This window comes from Porites lutea, chromosome 1 (assembly GCF_958299795.1).
Source record: "Porites lutea chromosome 1, jaPorLute2.1, whole genome shotgun sequence".
Classification (NCBI taxonomy): Eukaryota; Metazoa; Cnidaria; class Anthozoa; order Scleractinia; family Poritidae; genus Porites; species Porites lutea.
Genome location: NC_133201.1, coordinates 54,505,733 through 54,532,735, shown reverse-complemented (window position 1 = coordinate 54,532,735; position 27,003 = coordinate 54,505,733). Strand labels below are relative to the sequence as shown.

General features: G+C 40.8%; 2 protein-coding genes across 4 annotated transcripts; one reads left to right on the top strand and one right to left on the bottom strand.

The window, feature by feature from the left end:
- The first annotated feature begins 28 nt into the window (after positions 1-28).
- Positions 29-22,896, top strand: LOC140921509 (uncharacterized). 3 transcript variants are annotated; one of them, XM_073371521.1, is made up of 13 exons: positions 29-65; positions 157-246; positions 1,626-1,751; positions 2,262-2,432; positions 3,289-3,474; positions 6,479-7,417; positions 9,249-9,285; positions 10,309-10,333; positions 10,442-10,744; positions 11,399-12,754; positions 13,757-14,174; positions 15,334-15,489; positions 21,748-22,896. In XM_073371521.1, exons 1-13 carry the CDS (start codon positions 42-44, stop codon positions 21,868-21,870), a joined length of 3,954 nt encoding a protein of 1,317 aa, XP_073227622.1. In that variant the 5' UTR covers positions 29-41; the 3' UTR covers positions 21,871-22,896. The 3 variants fall into 3 exon arrangements, with proteins under 3 accessions (XP_073227622.1, XP_073227629.1, XP_073227615.1); XM_073371528.1 differs by having other exon boundaries at positions 15,331-15,489; positions 21,751-22,896; XM_073371514.1 differs by having other exon boundaries at positions 15,331-15,489.
- Positions 18,371-19,895, bottom strand: LOC140921800 (uncharacterized). The gene has a single exon (XM_073371803.1). It carries the CDS (start codon positions 19,849-19,851, stop codon positions 18,664-18,666), a length of 1,188 nt encoding a protein of 395 aa, XP_073227904.1. The 5' UTR covers positions 19,852-19,895; the 3' UTR covers positions 18,371-18,663.
- Positions 22,897-27,003: the final 4,107 nt, after the last annotated feature.

Sequence of the window (27,003 nt, the reverse complement as noted above, 5' to 3'; positions counted from 1 at the left end):
AGAACGGCAGAACCATGTGACCAGACCAAGCGGCTTTCAAGATGGCGGACGCTGGGTTTTTTAGGGTAAGAAAATTTTGCTGCGCGTTTTAGATTTATCTTCTCTTTTCCTAAAGTCAGGTTTCTTCTTCTGACAACTTAAAAACTTTCTCCACAGGGCACAAGTGCGGAACAAGACAACCGGTTCCTTGATAAGCAAAAGAAGCTGTTGAAATCTATGCGTTTTGATGAAGTCCTGAACAAAAAGGTTGGCTCATGATTCATCTATTCCTTTGATTTCCGCGTTATAACCTTGTTTTTGTTCTGGCGTAACCTACAAGTTTTTTCATACTTGTGTTGAATTTAATTTGCCAGGTTATAAGTCAGACATAGCAACAACATGAGACATGTGCCCTTGTGAAAGTTAATTGAATCAAATTACAGACTATAATACTTTCTTCAGTCTGAAAAGTCTGGCATCGTATTGACTGAAACTTTCACTGATCTCTTCAAGGCAGTGTATTTGGTTAAGACATTGCAATAATACGTTGTTTTCGTATATTCCACGTGTAAGTTTTGATTTTCGCGGCATGACTTCTGGAGATGGAAATTTTTCTCTCACAGTTCTTCGAATTCGTTGCAGTTCAGGCCCGGTTTAGACACCGAACTTTTCATGAACCTAACCTAATTCTAATTAAGACCGACCCAAATTATTTTGACCGCTGAATTAATTCAGACGCCGATTTTAATTCCAGCCGAATTAACTTTAAAAGGAGAAAAATGCTCATTTCGGTCAAACTGCTTGCAATACATGTTGTAATGGTTTATGCTCCGAGAGGTTTTTCTCCGGGTACTCCGGTTTTCCCCTCTCCACAAAAACCAACATTTCTAAATTCCAATTCGATCCGGAATGCTCGAGCGTTTAATACATGAGCCCCTGGCTCAGGAGATTGGGCAACCACTCCTCACTCTATCGAGCTTAAATAAAATTGATTTGATTTGATGCGTTAGGGTTAGGCACCTGAAAGTTGGGAGTCTTCATCAAAGCCATTCCAAACTTGCTCCAATGTCGAAACTCTTGGCCGGGCTAGGCAGGAAGAACAGGTCAGCTGTTCCATCCTAATGGCATGGATTAAGACACTGAACTTTTAATGGAGTTTAAAATTCAATGTATTAGGTTCAGCTTGTTGAAAGCTTGGTGTCTGATATCATGTACAGAAAACAGGGTCATATTGTAAGGACTGTAACAGAAGTGCTATCATAGCTTTTTAGTCATGATGGGTTTTAGAAAAACAAGGCAGAAAAATATTTAACTTTAAAAGTTAGATAGCCTGCATAATTTGCAAGCATTTCCAAACAAGTTATTGCGTGAAAGTTGGCAAGCAAAAGGGAAAGAGAGAAAATGCTTTCCTTGCTTACACATCAGTTTTAATTGAACATATAAATAAGGGCAAGAGATATCACAGTGTATGGCTCACACAATCTATGTTTCAGAATTGAGCAGACTGCAAACTACATTATTAAGATAAAATAATGTAGATACTACAGACTTGTAGTTGAATTTGTTTTACCTTAAGACAGTTTTGTACAAGTGGTGTAAAACAAATGTTGATAAACAGCAGTCTAATCTGTCCTTTTTTGCATTAGGTGGACATGGAGAAGGTTAACTTGGATGTTGTAAAACCATGGATAACAAAGAAACTCATAGAAATTCTTGGATTTGAGGATGATGTCGTTATGCAGTATGTTTTAAACATGCTGGAATCTGAAAAGGTAAGAACAAGCTGTAGCCAGTACAGACCAAAAGAAAAATTATCATGTTTTGCCGTTTTAAGTTTATTCTAATCATAGGTGAATCCTCTGTCAGTGCCCCCACCTCTTAATTAAAGTGTGTGAAAGCCTTGTGTTTGTTGTCCTGTGCTGGTCTTCACCACAGGTTAACTTGCCTTATTTACACAAGGATTAGTGTCAGTTCAAATATTTTAACTCTCTTTACATTATTTTTGGGAGAAGGGTGGCACAGTCATGAAAGCATTCTCCTTCCACCAATTTGGCCCAGGATCAAATCCCGGCAACACCATTTGTTGGTTTAGTTTGTTGTTTGTTCACTCCTTTCTGTGGGTTCTCTGGTTTTCCACTCTCCTCAAAAACCAAAACTTCCAATTCCTATTCAATCTCGAACCCACAGCCACCTTTAAACAAGTTCTTAAGAATTCCCAAGGGCTTTGCGAGAAAACAAATTACAATCAAACGTTATTCTTTTAAAACAATTTTTCATTTCAGAGTCCTGATCCCAAGTTTATGCAAATCAATATAACTGGTTTTCTGCAAGCTAAGAATGCACGAGAATTTATGAAAGAGTTATGGACCCTTCTTCTAAGTGCTCAGGAGAACATTGGAGGCATACCATCATCTCTACTGGAGAAAAAGAAAGAAGAGATCAAGCAGAGAAAGGTTGGTGCGAAATTGAAAAATAAATACGTGTAACTGATTTATTAGCATGAGAAAGCAGTCAATGCTTTGTGATGTCACCACAGGTTTCCCCACCAGGTGACATCAAAAAAATTATCATGGTTAGTGCTCTAGGGCTGAAAATAACAGAAAGCAGGTCGCCGGTCATGATGACCAGCCAAATATTTTTTAGCGCCGACAAACCCCGATTCTGGCCAGTCAAATAATGAATACCATAATATGTCCCATCGGTGAAGCATGATCTTTTTAGTTGCCTAGCAGGTGATCAAAAATCTCCTCCACAAAGGAGAAACATCACTAACAACTTCAACACAGAATATTGACCTAAAACAGTAATATCCTTATGACATAAGCCCTTTCAATTGGTTGCTATGATTTTTTCTTTATGCTGTTCAAAGCAATAAAGAAGTTAGCATCCTCAATCGTAGCCAACAAATTTTACCACAAATATGACTAGTAATAACCAAAGGTTACAGAGTGCAGGCAACAATGATTGAAGGTCAAAATGCTTTTAGTCCAGCACTGTGCTTTGTGTAAAGTTTAACGTGACTGATTGTCAAAACATGTGTGATCATATTATTAGTGACAGAAGGTGCAAATGCGCATGATCAAGGTGCATTCTGTGCATTTCATACATTCTTAGTGGAAGTCCAAACAAATGCTGGTTACATACATGCAACACATGCATAATAACAACCTAAAGATTAGGATTGTGGGCTCCTCTTGTCGCCTGCAATCATTTTGGTGTAAAAGAATTTAAAAAGCTATAAGTGAGAATTTAGCTCTAAATTGAACAAATGTACTAACAGTTACATTTTCCTGTTGTATAATTCCTAAGCTGGAACAGGAACGACTTCAAGCAAGCTTACAAAGGTATCAAGGAGATCAACAGCAAACAGAGCCAGACAGTACTGCTGCTGATGATAATGTGGCCAATGACAATGGGTCAGGTGGGCCCACAGATGACATCAATGAAGAAATAAGGAAAGCCAAGGAAGTGGCACGATCTCTCGCAGGAAAAGAAGTGAGTAGTATTTGGTTTCAGCTGTTTTAGTTTAGAATGTGTGGGAATAGTACCAGCCTATATTTATCTATCTGGGAAAGAAAAAGTACAGATTTTTGACAGACTGTATGGGTGTGGGACTGCACAATTTGACCAAATCCTCTCAATCTCTCAAAAATTAACACAATTCACACAATACTGAGTAAGGTGCTTAGTTTTACAGTTCATAACAACAAGATGTTTGGTACCTTTCAAACTCTTTTCATGCCATTCATTTCCAAAAATGAACAACTTCCACAAACAGTGGTAAAAAGCATTGAACTACAAGGCTTTCTTTGTAGCTCTGTTTGATCCTGGGTATCAGTTGGTTATGTAGATTCAATAAACGACATATATTTTGTAAATTGTTTGCAATGCTTTGTCAGATGGTTTCCTAAAGCATTTTTGTTTTCTGGGGATGCAAAGGCTGAAAGTCTAGCACCAAAAACTATTGAATGTTAGATACATTGTTTAGGTTCCACAATTCAACTTAAACAAAGAAACAACAAGCTTTGTAAATCAAAGTGTTCATGTCTATCAAGTGTAATTCCCAGTGAAAAAAACTTCACATTGATACAAACATGATAGGTTATGAAGTAATTGATGATTAATTGATGTGTGAAACAAATATTTTTAAAAACATTTATTTTATTGCCATGGTGAAGAACACCAGTAATTGCATCATTTTCAAGAGTGGGCTTAACATTATACTGAGACTTGTTACGTATTCCTTAAACCTATTTTGTTTTTGATGAATGTAGAGCAAACACGCACAATTCTTGCTTTTCCCATGCAATTTATTGCCCCCCAAATCAATCATAATTTTTTTTCCTGCGCCCTGTTAAGAACCCTGATATATGTTTATTGGAGGCCTAGAATAAGGCTTAAAATGAATTCTAATCAAATAGCAAATACTCCTTTTGTGTAATGAGCACATACAAGGTTCCAGTCACCCTTTTACAGGGCAGGGGACTCGGGGGCCGTTGGCAAGGGATTTTCTTGGCTACCATAAGCGTGACCCAGGCTAATTTTAACCAAAACTAAGGGACCATAAAAGGCAAAGGACCTTCGAACAGTTTAATTCCCCTGCCTACTTATTGCATCTACCCAGCATACCTGTAAATAAAGTGAATATTCCACTGCACTCACCAGTAACAGATGGTTAGAGTTCGAAAAGTCTGGTTGGATTTATTAACATGCTTTCAGTGTAGTAGAGTCAAATCTCAGACATGCACTTCATTTGGACTGTGTATTAAAAATGTATTTGACATCATTGACGAATGTCCTACATCAGTAGGGCCATATTTCTTACTCACCAAGAACAAGTTTGTGACATGTAAAAATGCAAGAATAGTAGGCATCATGATAATAAGAAGATGTAGTCTGGAAGGCTAGAAGGTACTCTTCTTACAGAAGGCAGATTTTTTTTACCTAACATTCCAAGTAAACAAGGCTTCTATCTTACTCTGGGATAGAGAAATGAAATATTAAAATCGTTAAGGTAAGCATACCCAGTGCATGTTTTTGTTACGTCTGTGAATGGTGGTAGTTTAATAGTCAGAATTTTGTTTGATTGTCTGCTCCGCATTGTTTAGATAATTATACAATTAAATCATAAGGAATTTCATTAAGTATAGATTGTTGGTAAAAATCTCACTCTTGTTGATAATGTTAGTATGGTTGAACTTGTATTTGTGATATTATATGTTGATGCAGGGTGCAAAGAAAGTCAGTTTTACAGCTTTCCATTTGGGCAAGCTCTAGCTAGCATGTCCTAGCCCGAGAGTCATTTAAGTTACCCCCAAAATAAAATTCTGGAACAGCAGGATTGATTACCATCCTTCTTTAAGGTGAATTTCGTTAAGGAATTCACTTTCCCGTCCGGCAAGTTAAGGGCAGAATTCGCTAACCCCATAGCAAAATCCACCAGTCCTGTTGCTATGGACGCAACTTTCTTTGCACACTGTGATGTGATCAGATGGTGTAAATGGTGTTCACCAATGTGATTCCTGACCTCATTGCTGGGTATGTTATACACTCAGATGACTTGCTGTTGAAAGCTTGTGCTTCTGAAGTGAAGCAGTTACTGGCACCTTACCAATATTTTGGACAAACAATGGACTGACGACATACAGTCGAACCTCTCTAAAATGAACACCAAAGGGACAGAGAGAAGTTTCTGTATTAGAGAGGTGTTTGTTTAATAGAGGTCACTATGATGACTCCAGTTACAGTTTTAAGTTTTCAGTAGCTTAAACCAGGCTCACACTCGTCTTTCAACTGCATTTAAAGTTATTAATTCACAGTACAAAGACACCATCTTTCAGTAGCATACAACATCGGACATCTCAGCTACAGACAAATTACTGTTTAAAAGGAAATGAGCTACAACGCAATGCTGCATGTAAAAAGTGGTAACGTAAAGCACAATACTAAAAGAGTCTTTCACCATTTTGCAAGTACAGTAAACAGCAACTATCAGAGTACAAAATGTTATAGAAAAGATCTTTATGCTATCTGTAGTTATTGAAGCCTTCAACAGTCAGTTATGTTCCTCTGTACACCTTTTGCAAATCGATGTTTGGTATACAGTGACTGGGCTTTATAATTATCACCTTGCATAGCTCGCCAGCCAGACTAGACGGGATTCACCCTGTGCAGATTCACGTGATTGGGGTTCTGGATTCACCTGATCACTGCAGTGTCCGAAGTGAAGAGGTTAAGTTTAGATGAATTTACTCTCTGGGACCGAGATTTAGTGTCCAATGTCTGTGTTAGAGAGAGTTTGTATTATAGAGGGTTTTTTTTAAAGAAACTGTATAAAATTTTGTTGGGACATTAAAAACTGTCTGTAATAGAGAGGCGTCCGCACCAAGAGGTTCGACTGTACTCAGGAATACACTCAGCTCGATGATTTTATTCCACCTGTAATTATTGTAATATTAGTTTGTTAAAGTTAATTTTTATTAACATGTGTTTATTCTAGACACCTCAGGACAGTCCTAAAAGAGACTACAAGAAGTCACGGCGAAACTCTGATCACTCAGACAGTGATGACAGTGATGATGAGGATGAGAAGCAATCAAAGAGAAAGAAAGAATCGCGCAGAAATGCTGAGGATAAAGATGAAAAGTCTGATTCCCCATCACTGATGAGAGTAAAAAAGGAGAAAGATGCTGATGAGAAAACTAGAAGCAAGTTTCTTCAACCAAAATGGCGATCGCGACTGCTATCCTCCGCTGCACGACCAGCTGAAAGGGACAAGCCAGGTTGGGATGCTGAACATAAACAGAATGTTGCACTTACAAAAACGCCAGACATAGATGTCGTCTTAACTGGAGATTCCATTATCAAGGGTCTTAGTCGTTATCCCAGAATTTGGAAGAAGTATTTTCAGCCTCTTAAGTCACTCAACCTTGGCATTGGTGGCGACAGAACACAGCATGTTTTGTGGCGACTTCAGAATGGAGAGATGGAGTGCGATCCTAAAGTAGTTGTTGTCCTATGTGGTACAAACAATTTGGACAAGAATAACACAGGGGAAATAGCTCAGGGAATATTGGCTATAGTTGATTATATTCGCAAGAAAAAGCCAAATGTCAGCATCGTTGTCTGTGGAATTCTTCCCAGGGACTTATATCCTACCATAAGGCGGGATAACATTGATGAGCTCAACGACGAGCTGTTTGAGTATATTAGCTATTCTGAAGAGCTACGTGATGAGTATGTTTATTTTCTGGCACCCGGTACAGGATGGACTCGAAAGGGCGGGAAGCTGGATGAATCGCTTTACTTCACGGATCACTTGCATCTAGTGGAAGAAGGAGATGAGAAGCTGGCAAAATCGATCTCCCGTTTGGTCAAAGAACTTCTCAAAACTGATGCAGATGAAGGCAACCCTGTCCCTCATAAGAAGCTTCTCAAGGTATACAGTACTTTTATCTTCCCTTGATTGAACTCTTTGAATCCATGAAGCTAAGCTTGTCAACTCAGGATGTTGTTTTCTATTGCAGGTTTTTAATCTTGTTTATTGGTGTATGCAAATAACAGCTTCCTCCCTCTGCGCTTTGCATCAGCCTTTTTTCTTTATTATTTTTCTTTATCATTCTGTTACATGTATCTGCACCTTGGATGCTGCTTGTTTCTGCTAATCCTTTCCCTACTGAACTTTCAGAGACAGTCAAAACAGAATTGACAAAAACAACCTACTCTTAAAGTGTAATACACCACTTAAGGGTTTAAGGTGTTTGTCTTTTGTGTTTAGATAATATCTTAAAGGGAGTAATGTGTTTGAGGTGACGGCATTTAAAATTTCAAGAGCAGAACCTTAGACGATTAAACGTATAATGGGTATATACCCCTTAACTATAGCTCATTTTGTAGCTATTTATCCATGGAACAATCTGAGACATTTGAGTTTCTCAAATCCAGCAGGCTGTAGACAGCTGTTGGTAGCATGGTGGCTGAGCGGTTAATACCCTGAACTTAAGATCTGACAACTGGTGTTTAAATCTTGTTGTTGCATTGTTTCCTTAGACAAGACAAAAAACTTTCCTCCACATTGTCTTTCTCTACCTGTGTGTATATATAGGGTACTGGTGCCGCTAGTCATTGAACAACAGAGAAACTTGTTAGAAGCAGTCGGTGATGAGGTACCAGGTTCATATGTGCCTTTCAGTTAGTTACCATGGTACCTACTTTAACCACCTCCTGGTTAGCTCAGTTGGGAGAGTGCCGGTCTACTGAGTGGGCAGTTGCGGGTTCAAACCCTGGCCAGACCAGCACTCAGGGTCTTTAAAAGTGAAAAGAAAGTGTTGCCTTTGTAATTGCTTCTGCAAACGATTAGAGTTTTTAGTCTTCCCAGATAAGGATGAAAAACCATAGGTCGCATCTCACAGCACTTACACTTCTCTGGTTTTTGTGGGACATAAAAGAACCCACACCACTGTTCCAAAAGGTTGGGGGATGTAGACCCCGGTGGTGTGGTCTAATGTCTACCATCTCTGACGATCAATACATAGCTTCTGTTGCTATTACTCATCTTTTGGGTGCTGGGCAACATTAAAAAAGCTTCTTCTTCTGTTGCTCATGAACCAAACCCATTTGTTTGGCAATTGAACTTGCTAAACTGAATTTTTTAATTGCTGATACTTTTTTAATTTTATGGAGCACCAATATCTCTATTCTAAGAAATTTCATTTTGTGTTCCAATGTCATGTTTCATCTCTGCAATGAGTGCTGCATACTCAAGCAAGAAAGCTCTTTCTTGTCATAGTTTGGATACCTTAACAACAGAAACACAGAAGTTTCTGTAAAATTAATTATATGAGTACCATGTAGGGTAGAACTTTGACAGCTGCTTACGGCTGGATTTTATGTTTAAGTGTTGATTTAGAATGGGGAACTCAAGTAATAACTCTTGCTTGTTACAATAAATGGTTGCTTTGTACAGTTGAATATTCACAGAATTCTAGGCGTTATTTTTTTAAAAAAGGAAAATAAAAAGGCTAGCAATTCGCTCTGGTCATTTGTGTTTGTTGTGGAATTGTATTTAAAGTTGTAACAACTTGCTTAACTGCAAGGAGTGGGTCTAAGATAGGGCCACTGCTTTTGAATGCACTGTCCACGTTCTTCAACAACTTTGTTTGATCAGTTGGTCTGTCTGCTGTGCGAGAACTCCTATTGCACTCCAACAGATTAATTACAATATACTGACTTAGACATATGTTAAAAATAACCTTTTTTTTCTTCGTCAGGAAAAGGAGATTGAAGAAACGGAAAAAGCGAAGAAAGGTACGTTTTAATAAAATGTAGTTGTTTTCAAGCAAGGGAGCATGAATTTATGTCTGTTTGAAACGGAAGGAGTCATTTTCTACCTAAGAAATGCCCTCGAAACAACTTGTTTATGACAAATCACTCCTTCATAGACTTGCTGAATTAATTTGGGCCTTTATCTGTGAACATTTAGACATGGTTTCCCTTTTTTTTTACACTTGTATGTGGTTTGTTCAGAGTTATTAGTTCTGCTGAACAAACGAATTGCACAAAAAACATCCTCTGTAGTCAATCAGATCTCCAAAATTGCAAGTTCTTTGATTCGTAAATTAAAATATGGAGGAGCTGATTCGAGAACTTGGCGTGCTCGCATTGTTTCCAAGCCCTCTTACCCACAGTTCAACTTTTTTTTAACAACAACTGTCATAGCTCTCTTTGTTGAACAAGTTGTATTTGTACTTGTTGAACGGAAAGGAGCTTACTATCTCTATTTTCGTGCAACAACGTTCTGCATGTTGGATGGTTTATTCAACCTTTAACATGGCATGATGGGCATTTTTGGAACCTTTTGTCACTTTCTTTGCTTCACACTACCCCTCCTAGCACTGGTAACATAATTTTATAATGTACTGGGGGTTAACTGATGATGAGCAAGCATAATGTCACAGGAATCTTCACTCTTCTCCAGGGATAAACCTTGTAGGCACCAGCACTGAGGCTCGAATAATCCTTTACCCTTTTTTTAGAAATTGGTATTATGTTCAGTAATATTTTAGAGCTTGAAAACGGCAAAATGCACTTTGTTCTGCCAGTGTCGTATTGTTTACTCCGCTTTCTATTTTGGTCTTATTTTTAAGGTAATTTAGAATTTTTCTTACAAACAATGTATTTTTAAGCTGGGAAAAGATAGAAAATCGACTTTTCAAACCATTAATGAAAGCTGGCTGTGCATAAACCAAGGAATGTCGGTGCCAGCTGAATATTTAATGTTTATTTCTACCCTTAAGTGTCTATAAAGCTCAAATGTATTTTTTGTTGCAGAAAATGCTAAGGAAAAAGATGCCAAGTAAGTTTCAATAATTATTTTCTGCTTCTGCCTAACGTTTTGGTTTGAAGTATTTGCTACTTACTTGAAAATATGCTAACGGTTATTATCTCCGTTGTTGAATTTTAGAAGGGATCGTTCCAGCTCCCGCTCAAGATCAAGGTCACGATCTGGTGGAAGGGAAAGAAAGCGATCACGTGACAAGAAAGGACGCAGGCGCAGTAGTTCTAAGTCCTCTGCTTCCCGATCACGATCTCGGTCTCACTCCAAATCGAGGTCGCGCAGTCGTGAGCGAAGAAGACGCTCTCGATCTCGTTCGCCCCGACGCGTTTCTTCTTACAGCAGAACGCAACGATGGTCTCCGTACAGGCGACGCAGGTCACCATCACCAAGATGGGTTCCACCCAGACGAAGATCACCTCCGCGACGCAGGTAAAGTAGTTAAAATCTAATGATTCGTAGCACGCATTTTTTAGGTATTAGCAAAATTATATCAAATATCATTGAGTTGTTCCAAAAAAATACGAGATGGTGTTACTAAGTCTTTTATCTCTCCAACAAATGCATAATAGTTAAGCTCTATTCACACAGATGAATTGTTTATTTTCTCCTTTGTGAGCAGAGCTTTACTGATACTCTATTTGCTCTACCCTTTTACTGCGCTTTTCAAAAACACGCGAATTCTGACGTTCAAAACCCAACTGACATTTGACCTAATGCATACATTACTCTGATATATTTTTACTTGTAAGCATTGTAGACCATTGTGCATTGTGAAAATGAATTGATTCCGTCAAATTAAGTTCGAGGTTTGAATCAACCGTCGAACTTATAGTTTTGTTTAATAATGACAGCAATAGCTTAAGAACAACGTAAAATAGATCAGTTGTTTTGAAAAATAACAGCAATAATGTAATGTTGCTGGTGGGAGCGGTGCCTATCAACATTTTTGCTCCTTGACACAGTAAGTGCCTTATGTGAAACTGTGGCTTTCCTTTGTTGTTATTGAATTAATACCCGTGGAAATCCTCAAACCACGGACAGTGCGTAATGCTATTAACTGAAACTGATATACTGTGTTTGCAGATCTCGCTCTCGTTCTCCACGTCGTAGGTCACGTCGTTCCTCATCTCCTCGACGGCGTTCACGTTCCAATTCAGCCTCTTCACGTTCACGATCACGTTCTGTGAGTTTCAGCTCACGTTCCTCACGCTCACGTTCAGGATCTCCTGCTGCCGAAACATCGCGAAAGGAGAAAAAAGAGAAAGGGAAAGACAAGAAGGAAAAAGAAGTTGAGAAAGAGAAAGAACAAGAAAAAGAAGAGGAAAAAGAAAAGGAGAAATCAGCGAGTCCGGAGAAGGGTAAGGCGTCTGCGGAGTCTCCTGTTCCACCGCCAACACACCACAGGTCAACTTACAAGAAAAAAGAACAACAGCAATCACCAGTCAAACAACCTTCACCTTCATCGTCATCACCATCACCTTCACCCGCCCCCCCGCCTGTTAAAGAAGAGAAAGAGGAGAAGAAAGAGAAAGAGGAAAAGGAAGAGTCACCGCCTTTACCCAAATCCAAGAAAACAACGAGTCGTCGCTACCGCAAACATTCACCGTCGCCGTCCTCGTCTGAAGAGGAGTGGTCGCCGGAAGGAAAGAAAAAAGCAAATTCTTCAAAGGATCGCAGGAAGGAGCGGGAGCGAAGTGAGTCTCCACGGGACAGGAGAAGGAAACGCAAAGATTCCTCACCCTCCCCGATGAGAAAACGACGAGAATCTCCCCCCTCTCCCAGAAGAAAGAGGATGCAAGACTCGCGTTCACCCGCTGCACGAAGAAAGCGAAGAGAAAATTCTCGCTCAGCATCACCTCCGCGAAGACGTCCTCAGGAAAAACGTTCTGTCTCACCACCCCGTCGAAGGAGAAGGTCTGATTACTCCCCTTCTCCTTCCCCCAGAGAAAGGCGCCGACGCCTGGACCCCTCCCCTCCACGCAGCAGGGAGAGACGAAAGGAACGAATGTCACCCCCACCCCCTCCACCTCCTCGAAGACGGCGTCGATCGAGCTCGTCTCCACGTCGGTCGGAATCGTCCCCACCGTCGCGTTCTGCTGACAGAGGACAGAAAGAGCGTCGCCGTTCACCCGAGCCGGAAAAGGACTCTCGGAGAAGGAAGCGGTCTGAACGGTCACGATCACGATCATCATCTGCCTCACCAGAGCCCCAGCAGAAGCCACAGGCTGCAGACAAATCAAAGGCGCGACAAACTAGACGATCATCTTCTTCATCCGCATCTCCTGAACCCGAACCCGAGAAAAAGAAACCACGCGAGGCTCGAGAATCTTCCGAAGGGAAGAAAGCGGCAAAGAGACGGTCACGGTCAGCGTCTCCTGAGCGACAAACACGGGGACGCAAACGCGTGGAACATAAATCAGCCTCCGTGTCACCTGAAAGGTGAGACATGCTTAGTAACTCAAGCTGAAAAGCACGGTCGTTGAGTGAACCATCTAAACTTCATCAACATAAGCATATTTCAAAAGGTTGAGCTCTATAGTAGTCATTACGTCAGTTTTAACTAAGCTAGCGAAAACGTATCACCCGCCATAACGATATAATGCTAATCTTGGTACCTCTTTGGTTGCTTTTATCTTAATGAACGCCCTCAAGTGCTTTTCCGGTACCTTTTAGGGGCCTGTTAGGGAGTCGAGCCGAAAAATGAATAGTCCTAAGCAGCTTTTCATTAGAGACCATAAGATTCAAAGACGAGTACGACTTCGAGGACGAAATTTCCTCAATATTAAGTAGTGTGCACGTGCGAAGCAGCGTCATTTTTGACAGGAAAATGTGATAGCCGTCGTCTTTCTACTACGGGTTTTAGCGAGAATCTCGTAGTAGCGTAAACAAGTTATCAAATGTTAGAAGTTTTATTATTTTGTGATCAAGAAAGGGTTTAACCTTGTCCAGTAAAGATAACAGTGCTAACTTTTCTGGGGGGGAAGTACAATGAAGAATTCCGGGGTGACAATACGCGAAAAAACTTTTTTAATCAAATCTCGTACTCGAAGTCGTTCTCGTCCTCGAATCTAAAGGTCTCTTATGCCTTGCGTGACGGCTGCGTAGGAGAGGATAGGAGTCACGTGGTACTTAATTAATTTTTGGGATCAATTAAGGTTTCTTGGAAACTGCCCACCTACCCCTCGACTAAGCGAACATTATCACTTACTTCTCACTTAGGGCAAAATGTTGGCGTAGGGGATGGGTAGGTGGTCAGTTTCCCCAGAAACCAAAATTGACCCAATTTTTGGTACCCCCTAGAGTTGTTTTGGGATTTTCCGACGGGCATCCGTGCTGTTTTTCTAACGGAGTATCCCCGGGTGCTATAATCACTGAGCTGTAGTTGAACTCATGGGTCATTTATTATGGTTCACATGTGACATAATCTTGTTGCTTTCTCAGGCCTAAAAGTCGAAAATCAGCGCCAGCTAGGTCAGATTCTCCTGCTCGTAAAACCAAGTCACGTACTAAACGATCTGCCTCAGCTTCACCCCCACCGTCCAAGGCTGCCCGCGCACGTGGCTCAAGACGTTCCCGTTCTTCTTCCCCGGAACAGCAAGAAAAATCAAAGTCTCACGCTGCTAAGCAATCTCCTAAGCCGTCTGTTTCACCCGAACCTCGTCAACAGGCTCGATCGGCCAAGAAAAGCCCTTCGGCATCTCCACCACGCGAGCGGGTCAAGCGAAAGGCAGCGACCGAGAGGGCCTCAGACGGAGATCATTCTCCAGAGCCCCCTGTCAGGAAGGCCCGCAAAAGTCCTTCCGTGAAAGAAGAAGAGGAGGTGCCTAAGAAGTCCCCTAGTAAATCACCTCCTGCAAAGGTAATGATTAAAGCCTGTTCCAGCTGGTTCCTACGAAGTAGAGACCTTTAGATTCTACGACGAGTACGAGATTCTCTCGGTACCAGGTAGCACTCGCACGTGAACCAGTATCATTTTGGCGGGAAAACGTGGTAGCCGTCGTCATTCTGCTACGAGTTTTAGGGAGAATGTCGATGTGGCGGAAACAAGTTATTAAATGTTAGAAGTTTTATCATTTTGCGATCGGGAGAGGGAGTAGCCTCCTTCACTAAAGATAACAGTGCTAACTTTTACAGTGAAAAAAAGTAAAATAAAGCTTTTCGGGGAGTGTATATTTTGAGAATAAGCGAAAAAACTTTAAAACTACTCGCAGTTGTCCTGGTCCTCAAATCTTAAGGTCTCTACTAATGTACAGAGATCGTGAAAATACGCGCACGTTGTATTTTCACGTGACTTGTTTTCGTGACCTCTGCAATCTGAGAGCGTTGCACATGCTAAAAGACATCCTGCATTTCAGTTTATTGGAAGCGTTTGCCATCAATATTTAAAATTTGCGCTTCAATTAAATTATTGTTTTTTAATACGAGCTGCTGATTGGCCCACAACCAGCGTTCTCGGAATGCAGTGTTATTTTCCCGTAATCTGATTGGTCAACTTTGTCTTGGTGGCCCCGGTTACAGAACTCGCACTGCAAAGTGTCCATGTGTTTAGCACGAAAGTTATAATTGAGGATACTTTAGTTGCGTCTCCTTCCGGAGACAGAACCGCTACAGGGGGTCGAACCCGTGACCTCTCGCTCTGCCGTCCAGTTTTGGGCGATCCCGCACCTATTTGAAAGATTGTTTTTTATTAGCTGGGTAAACAATAGGGATTGTCACATAACAATGCCTCTATCCGTGAAAACAATATAGGTGTAGATTAAAGGGGACCAGTGAAATAAGAGATTTAGAACGGTTTAGGTTTACTGCCAGTTTTGCATTTACTGGTTTTAGTTCAAAACTTCTGAATAAATCGAATGCATTTCAATACGTTTGGAACAATAACCAAGGGAGGCTCATATCCTGTGGGGCTTATGATCGGATGTATTTTTTTGTTTTCAAGTAGGAAAGGGGGGGGGGGGCTTATAATGTGGGGCAGTCGCCAGTGTACAGTATAGTAATTTTGTTGTTACTTTTGGCAGGAAAGCTCGGGAGAGGAGCCTGAAAAATCAGAAGAGAAGGAAGCTAAAGGAGAGAAGAAGAAAAAGCATAAGAAACACAAGAAACATAGTGGCTCAAAACACAAACACAAGCGTTCAAAACACAAGAAACACAAAGACAAAGACAAGTCGCCGGTGGTAAGTGAAGTTTTTATGTTCTTCAAGCTCTTGTGGGCACCAAAAGTTGCTACTTGTTTTGCAACATTTTCTTCGAAAAGAGTTGAATTGACCACTCCAGAAAATACCATAACATACCATAATGCTCTTTGTTTGTCGCCCCAAAATTTTGCATAAGCATTGTCATCACTCTTGGCAGTTAAAATGGCCCCAAGAGAATCTGAAGACAATGCTTATGCAAAACTTTGGGGCGACAAACAAAGAGCATTATGGTATGTTATGGTATTTTCTGGAGTGGTCAATACCAATGCTCTGCTTTCCACCTAGCCTGTGAACAGCAGACGCATTTCCGGTCGTCGCTTCTCACGACCGGAAATGCGTCTGCTGTTCGCAGGCTACGTTCTACCAATCCCAAGTTCAGATCTGTCTTGCAGCCAATCAGGTTCTTGCAAGTGGCGTGAATACTGACTACTGATTGGATAAAATTACGCGGGAGTCGCGTCACTTTTAACTTTCTACAACAACTTGCACGTGCAAGAAGCCGATTTGTTGCAAGACATGTTTGATTCGTGGCCGGTAAAACGCTCAACTCCGCTATTCAGCTCGTTTTGCAGCAATTATGCAAAACAAGTTGCAGGTTTTTATTGCCCGTTTAACTTTTCTTTACGGTTCAGCGAATTCTTTTTATTCATCGAAGGGCAAGGCCAAACGTCGAACTTTTCATGCGACGAACCAAACTGAGTGAGTTAACTTCATGATAAGTCCAACTTTTGTCTCAGTTAAGTTCGTCTGAATGAGTTTGAATTCACAAACACGTTCTACCTGTCCGCTTCAGACGGGTAGAACGTGTAAAGATCGTCTCGGGGGCAAACGTCGATCTTCTTATGAGACGAAGTCAAAAGATAAATTAAAAATTTGTATCGTCATTGGACTGTTTGAAAACTGTTTCGTATCATATTGTTTTCTTTTGAATTTAGTTCATCGACGCTATAAAGTTATGTTCGACTTTGACCTAAATGGCAATTTGTTTCGTTTCATGAAAAGATTGGACGTCTGCCCTTGACCAAGAGACCTTTTCTGCATTCCCGTAAATAAAGGCACCAACTCAAGGCCTGAAGTGAAGTAATTTGTATGAAACTGTCCCCGACCCCGCTTCTTTGGGTTAACGGTCGTTTCTCCTGTGAGTCGTTTCGCTAACTTCCCGGATTGTGTTCGCCAACTTCTAAGTCATTTCGCGTACTTGTTGGGTCAGTTCCCCAACTGCTTTCGCCTTATAAGTGCAAGAACCACTGTAAATCAGAAAGATCTGTTTTAGCCCTAAAAATGGGGCCGTTTCGGTGAGTAAAATACAGTCCTGTTTTTGACAGGGTTGGCACAGTCTTGAAAAAGTCCGTGAATATTTTAGGGGAAGTCCTTGAAAAGTCCTTAAATTCCATTTTTCCTTGAAAAGTCCTAAATTTCGGTGCAAGTCCTTGAATTTTTTTCAACTTTGAATGTAGTGGCCTGGCAAGTGTTTTTGATGATTTTTTGTTGTCCAAGACAGAATATGAATCATAACTCAGAGCATTTAAAGGTTATTTACACAAAGTGCTCAATGTTTTATGCAATAATGAACTATCAATTTAAGAGAAGTGAACTGAAAAATGTAGAGAAGTTGGTGAAGCAAACAGTTCAAGCCTTAGAGCCTTATAAGAATAGACTGGAAATGTGCATTTTTGTAAAATCCGTGAAATTATATTCCTAGAAGGTGGTCCTTGAAAATCTAATGTGGTCCTTGAAAAGCCCTTGAAAAGTCCTTGAAAAATGGTTGGAATTTTTTGTATGAACCCTGTTTGAGTGAAAAAAAAAACAAGGCCAATACAGTCCAATTAGCTAGGGCTGATTGGGTCCCAAGGGCTGAAATGGGCCCAAGCGTGGGCTATAATAGCCTTTTGTTTGAGCTTTTCTGGCCTAAATTGTGCTCAAATGGCTCCATGAAGGGCTGAACAGACTTTGTCCTGCAGGGCTGAATTGACACTTTGGGGCTAAATCAGATGTTTTTAATTTTCAGTGTAGGTATACAGCTATTTCGAGAAAGGTTGTCGGAAAAAGTGCACGCGACAATCCCGAAAGGTATTGTGGATGGTTTTGAGTTCACTGTTCTTCAAAGAAATTTGAAGGAATGGCACGAGAGCCATAGACGTATGTTTGCGAATGCTAAAGGAATTAAGCAACAATCGAAGATTCGACAGCTACTTTGTTAGCAACAGCGTATTGACCATATCCCATATTACCTTTCGGGATTGTCGCGTGCACATTTTTTTCCGACAACCTTTCTCGAAATAGCTGTATACTAGTCTGCTACACAGCCGTTTTTAGTGTCGTCACGCAACCCCAGTGGAGAGGAGCGTTGCGTGACGACTCTAAAAACGGCTGTATAGCAGACTAAGGTATATACATGCGTATCGCACTCTTTTGTATCATGGCTGAGAGAACGAAGCATATACATGCGCAGCGCTCGGTTCGCTTCTCAGCGGAACGACGTAAAACGTTAGCGAGCGGGACGTTAGCGATACGACTCGCAGGTGAAACGACCTGTCAACCTTCATTGCGTGCTCACTAGAGTGGATTGCGGAAAAAGTCGATTGACAAAGCTCCTCTTACGTGTTCGTCGCCAGGGCCGCCTAGATTGCATGCAGACTTGAATTCTATTTGAGTATACGTATGCTTGTAAATGTGCCCTCTCAACATGTGCCCGTCTCGTGTAGCGCCTACAAAATAAAGTGACGAATAATAATCGAATCTTGAAAAGCCCCTCGTCGGACAGCTGAAAATTAAGATGATTTGCAGTCTGTCTACTTTGAAATGTATGCAAAATTTGAAAGCATGTGTGGTTCAGGTTACTGTTCACAAAGCATCCAGCCTAATCTTCAGTGTTTTGTTACTCGAAATTTATTATTAGTCACGCTACCAAGTTGCCTTGTATGTTTGTCGTTTTAAAAAGGGAAAAATTTTTCCAGTTAGTAAAATGACTGTGTGTCGAAAAGAAACGACTAAATGACTGTGTAGATGGCAACAGCTTGAAATTATTAACTGCCGCTTGGTAAACTTTCGCCTCCGCGACTTTGTTTACATTGAAATGAAATCTAAAGAAGAAAAAAAAATTGAATTAGCCTGTCCTATCAAATCTTAAATTTGAAAAAGAACAGGGTTTTTTTAGTTCCAATGTTTGAGGTAAACAAAATCCGGGCTTGGTAGACAGTCGTTTACACAATTGTATAAGGTTTTTACAACAGATTGCATTAAGCGATCCGGTTGTGTTTTCGCAATAATTTCGGACGTATCTGCACCCCAGTTTTGTAGTCTGGCTCCCCAATAGTGATTTAAACGTAGGAGATCTACGGGAAAATTTATCGACGTTCCCTGTTTAAGTGAGTTGTGATGTACTATCGCCCTGCTTACATGAGCAGGTTTGTATATTGGCTTAACAAGCGGGTTTGCGGGCCCATGTGTTCTCCGCCATATTCTATCGATAAGAAGAGGGTGTTTGCTATCGTCCAGTGGTTTTCCTAGAAATAAAAAATTTTGCATGGTTAATTCTGATGCTCGAGGCACCTGTTTACTAAACTGCTTTACAGCCCTTTGCACGAAGAAAGGTTGTTGATCCTTGGGGCTGAAAGGGTACTCGTCGATATCAATCGCTGATTGCCACATAGTTTCCTGCCCAAATCGCTCGATACAGTCCTGATAAGCGGCGTGCTGTGTGCCGGCAATGGAATATGGATATGCTCTGTGACTCCAGTCAACATAAGTCACAAATCCTTCGTCAATAAGCGATTTCAAAGCTAGTATTTGTGACTCGTTCTTAAGCACGTAAGCATCGTAAATATAAACGTGTTCAAATCCAGCATACCGAAGATAATAAAGCCATTGTTTCATTTCCCGAGTGGTTAACTTCGCGAGGTCTTTATAGTAAATTCGCACAAGAAGCACGGCTGTTAAAAAGAAAGGCTTCGATGACTTTTCTTTTAAGTGGCACCAGCTTCGACAATTAATTTTCTTTGTTGTTATGGTGGCATTTTCCTCCTTCCCATCTGTTGTTTTCACTATTTGCCGAGTGACAGTATTTATTTGCCTTGTGTCCTCAGAGATTGGCGAGTCGTAAGGTTTCAGTGTAACTTTAGTGAAGTTTATCCTTGGTTGACCGGATGAGTAGTTAATTTCACTGCTGAATTTCTTGTCAACAGCATTTATTATGCGGAGACCAAACGTATGCATAAGAAGAACCACAAATAACGCGTAAAACAAGACTAACATCCATAACAGTTTCCTTGTTGAGAAAATATGTCGACGTCCACAACGTTTTGGAAGGAAGTTCGTGCAATTTAGTAGCGCCATTTTCATAACCAGTGTCTGAAAGTCAAAAGTATAAAGATTGACACCATGTTTACACCCTATCACTGCTTTTTACTAGAACTAATTTTCACGTGACAATCCTGAGGTGGCCAATGATCAAAATAATCGAAGAATAAGCTGCAGAATGACTCGACAACAACGAAACTCAGCTATGCGGAACAAATGTCACAAATTCAAGGTTTTAGAAATATTTTCGAGTATGGTAGTGACCAATAAATATAATTATGTTCTTTTGAAACATTTAGTGTATTTTTATTTATTTATTTATTTATTTACTCGCTAACTTATTTATTTATTTATACGATTTATATTTACGAATGTCTATAAAGTTAAGCTAAGTCCTTAGAATTAACATATGAATGAGTTAAATATTGAATATCCTTTGGCTCAAGCCAAGTCAGACGTCGAGCTTCATATGTGACGGGCATTTTCTTCGTTTTCGTTGTCACGCAATCAACACGGGCCCCAAAAAATACATTGGAAACCGTCCTGTGGAAGAAGCCAAGAAAATGAATGTTATAAAAGACTAATATATAAACAATTTGTCCAAATCTCACGTCTTTGTGGCCCACAGTTTCTGACTTATTTGCCGAAACGTTTCACGCATGGTGAATCCATTTGATGACGTCACTGTGAAAACTATCAATATGCAAAGTCTGTTGTTCTTGGTCATTACCATCAGGTTCGTCTCTTGTAAAGTTCGCCTTTTGACCCAGGCCTTACATGTTCAAAAACCGGCCACAAAAATACATCCTTAGGCCCTTCTTAAATTTAAAGAGTGAGATGTTTTCTTCCCACGATAGCTTGCTTTTAATTATTTAAAACGAAGCGTTCCCCTTCTTTTTCTTTTTACTGCGCTTAGCGATAAAAAGGACACTTTTTAATTTTCCCTTTTTTACCTCAGTTATTTTATTTTATTTTCTTTTGTAATTTTATAAACGACTCTGGATTTCCGTTTTCCTGCCCTTGCATCGATCCGAAACTGAATTTTAAAAAGTTTTTCTTACTATTAACATTCGAAAACAAAAAAGATTACGAAGTAAAGTAGTATCACTTTACATCACGTACCTCGCCGTTATCAACTACGTGACAGACAAGCCACGCGAACGACTTCGTAAACGGTAAAAGCCATGCAAGAGCGAAACCTCTGCTCGCGGGGTAAACCACACAACAGACAAGCCACGCGAACGATGTCGTAAACGCTAAAAGCCATGCGTTGATCGATCTTGACAAATGCAGATGGGGTTCATTAAGAACTGATAGCAAACCAAAACTAATGCCAGGGTGAACATGCAGTAATTTTCATGAATCAAATTGTAAATTTCGATTGGTAAGGCATTAAATTTCCACGTCTAACCCGGACAGGTTCTACAAATCTTTTCCGATGGAGTTGAAGTGAAAATGAACTGAAGTTTTCCGTCTAGCAAAATTATCGTAATGAACGTGGCAGGCGAATTTCGTTCATTTGGATCGACCCAAACTGTGTGAACTGAGCTCGGTTAATGAAATGTGCCTTGTTTATTCTGCGTCTACAATGAGGGACAAAAGTGTTGAGACACTTCCGCAAAATGGCCCCTTTTTGAATACTGGACTTACCTATCCCCTTCCACTGTCTACCTCCACCCCTCGCCCCCAAAATCAATGTTGTATTTTGGACCCTCAACTCTTTCTTTTACTTCAGGGACCCTCAACTCTTTCTTTTACTTCAGACAACATTGATTCAGGGGGTGAGGGGATTTATGGCGTTTAAAAGGAATGAAATAATAAATGAAGTAAATGTTTGATAAAAGCACCCGTTCCAAACAAGTGTGTCAACTACTTTTGTCCCTGATTGTAGGTTGATTTTGTGAGATAGTGACCGTGTTGTCGTCTCTTTTCTTTAAGCAGTCGGATGGAAGTGTGGAAGAGGATGACACGGAAACATTGGAAAAGAAGCTCCGGGAGAAAGCCTTACAGTCCATGCAAAGACACAACAAATCTCCCGAAGCCCAACCAGACGAAGACTGATTAGTCTGTGTTAAAGATCCTCTCGCTACCACCAAGGAAAAACATTTTTATCTAGGACTAAAAACCACGCATTACCTGGAGATGTTGTGGGGTGTGGGTTTTCAAATGGAATCGACTCAACACTTCTTTGGGTTGATTTTAGCTGTAACCACGGGATGGAGACGAAGTCGTGATGCTAAGTGAAGGACTATCAGTGCTCTATATTACCTCACAAATCTTAGCTTGTCTTGCTTGGAGCAAAGTGCAACTCGCCCATGTAAATACTACATGATTTCTCAATTTATGTGTTCGCTTCCGAAGACAAATGTAACCTGATCAGCTTTCATTTAATTTCATTATCGCTTGCTATCATGTTTCATGACAGTGCAACCATGGAAATAAGGGACGGACCATGAGAAAACTTATAGGGCGGGCGGAGTACCAAAAAACCGATAACTTTTCTAATGGTCCGTCCCTAAAGAAAGGCTCCGTCCACGCGTATCAGATGAAAACGGTGACGGAAGACGCATTGTTTCAAAAACGCTTGTCAGAGTGGAGAGTTTTGAAAACGCCAGCTTCTCGTTTACGTGTGGGCGGACGAAAACGGAGCTGATGTCAAACATCATGTACTTCTTGCATGACTCAAGTTCTGTGAGAGATGCTGTTGTATTTCTATCGTTTCAGCGTTTTCGCGCGGACTGGCGAACATCTCCGTTTTCAAAAATATCCACATACGTGTGGTCGGGGCTTAAGTCTTGATAAGCAGAGATTTTACATGGTAAACTGTGAATGAAGTTTACTGCATCTGAGAAGCGTTTGGAACATGAAGACCTACACAAGGGATCTGATAAAGGCCAAGCTTGTTTTAAGCGAAACCAAAACCTTCTAACCATCGAGCGCAGGTGTTCGAAAGCGCGATTCCCACGTGGTTGAAATCCTAGACAGAGTTGTACTTTCAAATAGGGTGTAAGACATTTTATTATTGTATGTTCTTTCGAATTTTTATCCCTTTGATTAAGCTGTAATAAGAAAAACTTAAAGAGCGAAGTTTGTGTCTTGTTTTGTGTGTTTTAGACTTGCTATAAGTCGATCTCTTATACGTTCTTAGAAGCAATCGAAGCGAGCTTCAATGAGGTCGCGCAGCGACTGAACGAGCGACGAACCAACCAGGGAAAAATAAGGACTTTCTAAAAGTCTATAATGTTTGGGGTTTTTTTTCGCGAGGGTGGTGACGGTTGACGCCATTTTCGATTTCCCCCTCCCTCTGCGCAGACGCTCTGCTTTCTCATCGCGGATTCCTTGCGTGACGTGTCAGTTATAGAAAAAAAATCAGTATCTCGAGATCACGTGACAACAATCAGATGAGAGAGAGCAAAAAGATCATTAATCTAGTCCCACAACCAGTATAGGAAGGTGATTACCTTACAAGTATCTACAACAGTAAACTGACTTCGAGGTAGCCGTTTTCTCCGTTAGAATTTGATATGAAATCTGTTACTGAGGTTGCCTTCAATGGCTCTATCAATTTCAAGCGTGCCCATCCCCCCCGGCATTTGTCATGTTTTTCTTCGGAAAGTTGCAAATACCCCATGGTGGGGACAAAAGATTCATACGAAAAAAAAAAACACTGTGAAACTTTAAAATGTGTCCAAATTATGCCCTACTCTAATGACGAGGCAAAGGGTATGTTTTCCTGAAAGAGTCTCAAAACCGTAGATTCACGAGATGCGTACCTTACATGGAGGAGACAGAATTAACTGTCACTGGTGAAACTGAAAAACGACAACGACATAGTCCTTCCTAAAAATCAGCTACGATATACTTACTTGGGAATTTTCCTAATTTTTTGGTCGAACCTTGAACCATGCGAAATTTTACAACGATGAGAAAATTTACTTTCTTTCAAAAGCGTCATTTGAGGTTCATGTTTGTACGGCTATTCCACGTTGCTCTAGAGGTAAGTGATTTTACCGCAAGGATTTTTGCACCCTAAAACATTCCAATCCCACGTATGAGAGGAAATACTACTTTTTAGAGCTCTTTCGCTTATTAATTATCTAATTCTTTTTCATAGAAACGTAATTTGAAAACAATTTCTCAGCTAAACCAGAAGTAGCCTAAGACCAGGTTCCGCATTGTGGGAAAAAGGAGAAAAAATCGGCAAACGAAGCGAGCCAAGAGGTATTCTGGGGGGGGGGGGGGGGGAGGGTGGCGAGCCTCCGCCGCCCTTTCCTCCTCCCCAGGATACCACTCGCCGATATTTTTCTATTTGATCCCATTTTTTCCCATTTTTTCCCATTTTTTCCCCACTGCGGAGCCTGGTCCCGGGCTAAATGAATGAAAACAAACACGGTAGCCGCGAGCTACCAGACGGGTAAAGTGAAACCGTTATAACGGCAAACCGCAGCTTTCCTTTTGCAGTAAACTGGCCAAACCTCGATCTTAAGGTCTCCAATATTTAATATAACCCGACGAATGGAACATTTCAAAACAAAACCACGTGAACACAAGTCTGAATCTTGCGAGACGGCATCGGCAACGCGACACTTCGACAACGGTAGCCTGCGTAGCAGGCGTCGAAAGGGGTAGAGGATAGAGAAAAAGGGAGGGGGTAGGGGAGAGAGGGGAAGGGACGCCTGCTATAAGAAACCCCTTTTGTTCATTTCTGCGGACACTGGTGTCCGCAAATTCCTGATTGGCTGAGCCGTAATGAGTAACTTATTGGCGTGTATCCTGGCGTGAATTAGTGTGAGAGACAAACATGACGAAGGCATTAAGAAAATGTGTTCTACTGGCATAAGCTTTGGAAGATCAAAATTACTCCAATCATCATCATTTAGCAACTTCACGTTAAAACCCGAACTAAAACCAACTGTAACAGCTTGTTTAGCAGGCAGAGATGCTCAGGAGGTTTTGTATACTGGATTTGTCCATACACCGAGCAGCGATTCAAAGCGATTGCGATTCTTGCCAGACATCTGCAATGCCGATATTCAAAAGACCTCCTTTTCCGCAAAAACATTTACCGTCTTGAATGAAGCTTTAGATGGTTTACAAAGAGAGAGCTGAAGCTTTGATCAAAACTATCCGTTGAGCGTTTTGACAATTGTTTATAATTTTCCTTTACTTTCATTATTCGCGTCTCAGGCTGGCCAGTGTTCTGTTCTTTGTGACCATCACGGTGCTTGATGAGGTTGTGAGATTAAAAAGGTCTTCAGTGTGTATTCACACGAAACTGATCATTGTTTGTCGTAGACTGCGAGCAGTAAGAAAATGAGAGACTGCTCGTAGTCTATGTTTGTCGTGTTTGCTGCGGGAGCAAGAACAGTAAAATGTTTCATTTCGCTCGATTATGATATCACTTGAAAAAAGGGTCTCAACTTGACAATTTCCGGTAAACAAAGTAATTAGGTTCGGACCATGCTGAGAAGCCCCGTACCCGTGATTGGTCACGTATTGACAGTGACATTATCGGATTAGTTGAGAAAATGGTGGGCGGATTACAAAAACACCGGCTCTTATAGCAGGCGCTCCCTTCCCTTTCCCCTCTTTCGTGCTTTTCTCCCTCCCCCTCCCCCTTCCCTTTTTGCGCCTGCCTCGCAGGCTACGACAACGGTTGTTTGCCATTAACATACCCAAACAGTGAGCCGACCGGCTTGCCCTGGGTTGTTTACCATTTACAAAACGTTCTGAAAAATCAGGTTGTAGAGTAAATGGAAAACAACTTTCAGACGCCGCTCCACTCATGTGCCGAACCTAAGTGCGGCAAAAGAGCGGCGTCTGAATCAATTTGGTACGGCAGTTTTAGTTTGGTGCGGCAGAGTCTGTAGAACTTTTGTCGAACTTAACTTAGGTTCGATTCATGGTACGCCGTCTGAATCAGATATCGCGCCAATGTCGCTCCAAAGTCGAACTTATTCAGTTAGGTTCGGCACATGAAAAGTACGGCGTCTGAACCAGGCCTGAGAAAACAGCCGTTATTTGGCGACGCTACCACAGGTTTCCCCACCAAATGACGCCTGAGAAACGAGCGCAGAAATTCCATACTGATGACACGTCACCCAGATCTGGGTAGTGACGCGAAGCGTCGCCAAATGTCGGCTGTTTTCTCAGGCTAGATTTTCCGGAAATTATATATAGTCAATCGATAAAAATCGCTAAATCTGATTTGATTGATATCGATTTTATCGATCAATCAGTAGAAATCGATGACACACTCGTTTAGTTTATAGACTTACAGTATCTAGATTTTACCGATTCCATCGATTTATATCGGAAGATACTTCTCTCCTTCTGTTCATCCAAAAATGAAAACTGATTTCATGCAATCAGAGACTTTGTTGACGATTGAGTTGCAATTGAGAGTCGAAAGATCAAACAATTTATCATCCCTTTTTTAAAAAAAAAGGTTTAAAAAATCGTCAGCAATCAAGTGATTTTATCGATTGATAAAGCAAAACGGTTAAAAAGCTATCTAGGGAAATCTTTTAGCCTGAATTTCAGGCATCCCTTCGACTCTAAAGGATGTCGGAAATTCAGGCTGTGAAATCTTTTATCTAAGGTTGTATTTCTCGTGGTACTTACCTGGGAGAACTGCGAAAGTAATTAAACCGAACCGTTTTTGTCATTATGTACAAAAGGGTCACGGTTTTAGAGAGAATCTTGTTTCTGTAATAGATTCCACATTTCTTATTTGCTGATCAATTGTTACTTGTGGATGTGTTTTCTCAGCTGTACTATTTAACTTATACCAAAAAACAACAATGTCCGGGACGTGTACCGTTATACATCGTTAAAATCATGAAAAATCGAAAAAATCGATTTGACACAGCAATTTAGTTTATCGATTTTCACCGATTTCCGTTATCAATAGAGAAAAATCACTTGATTGCTATCGATTTGTATCGATACCGATTTTTATTGATTGACTACTCCGCGTATATTTGTAAATGGTAAGCAATTGCTCTCCGGGAGGCACATGATATGGCATGATTCGGCAGATCGAGACATATATTGTTGACTCCCGATAACTCGAACCCTCGGTAACTCGAACCTCGCGCTAACTCGAACCAAAATCGATTTCCCCTGGATTTTATTTTAGTTCAATAGACAATGAGGAAAAAAATACCACAATGACTCGGAAGAGCTCGAACA

What these genes read in the sequence shown, in the direction of transcription:
- LOC140921509 (XM_073371514.1), top strand. Translation starts at nt 42, where the DNA reads ATGGCGGACGCTGGGTTTTTTAGG. An exon ending in ACATGCTGGAATCTGAAAAG is followed by an intron (nt 1,752 to 2,261) that starts GTAAGAACAAGC and finishes TTTTCATTTCAG; the next exon opens with AGTCCTGATCCCAAGTTTAT. An exon ending in GATCTCTCGCAGGAAAAGAA is followed by an intron (nt 3,475 to 6,478) that starts GTGAGTAGTATT and finishes TGTTTATTCTAG; the next exon opens with ACACCTCAGGACAGTCCTAA.
- LOC140921800 (XM_073371803.1), bottom strand. Translation starts at nt 19,851, where the DNA reads ATGAAAATGGCGCTACTAAATTGCACGAACTTCCTTCCAAAACGTTGT.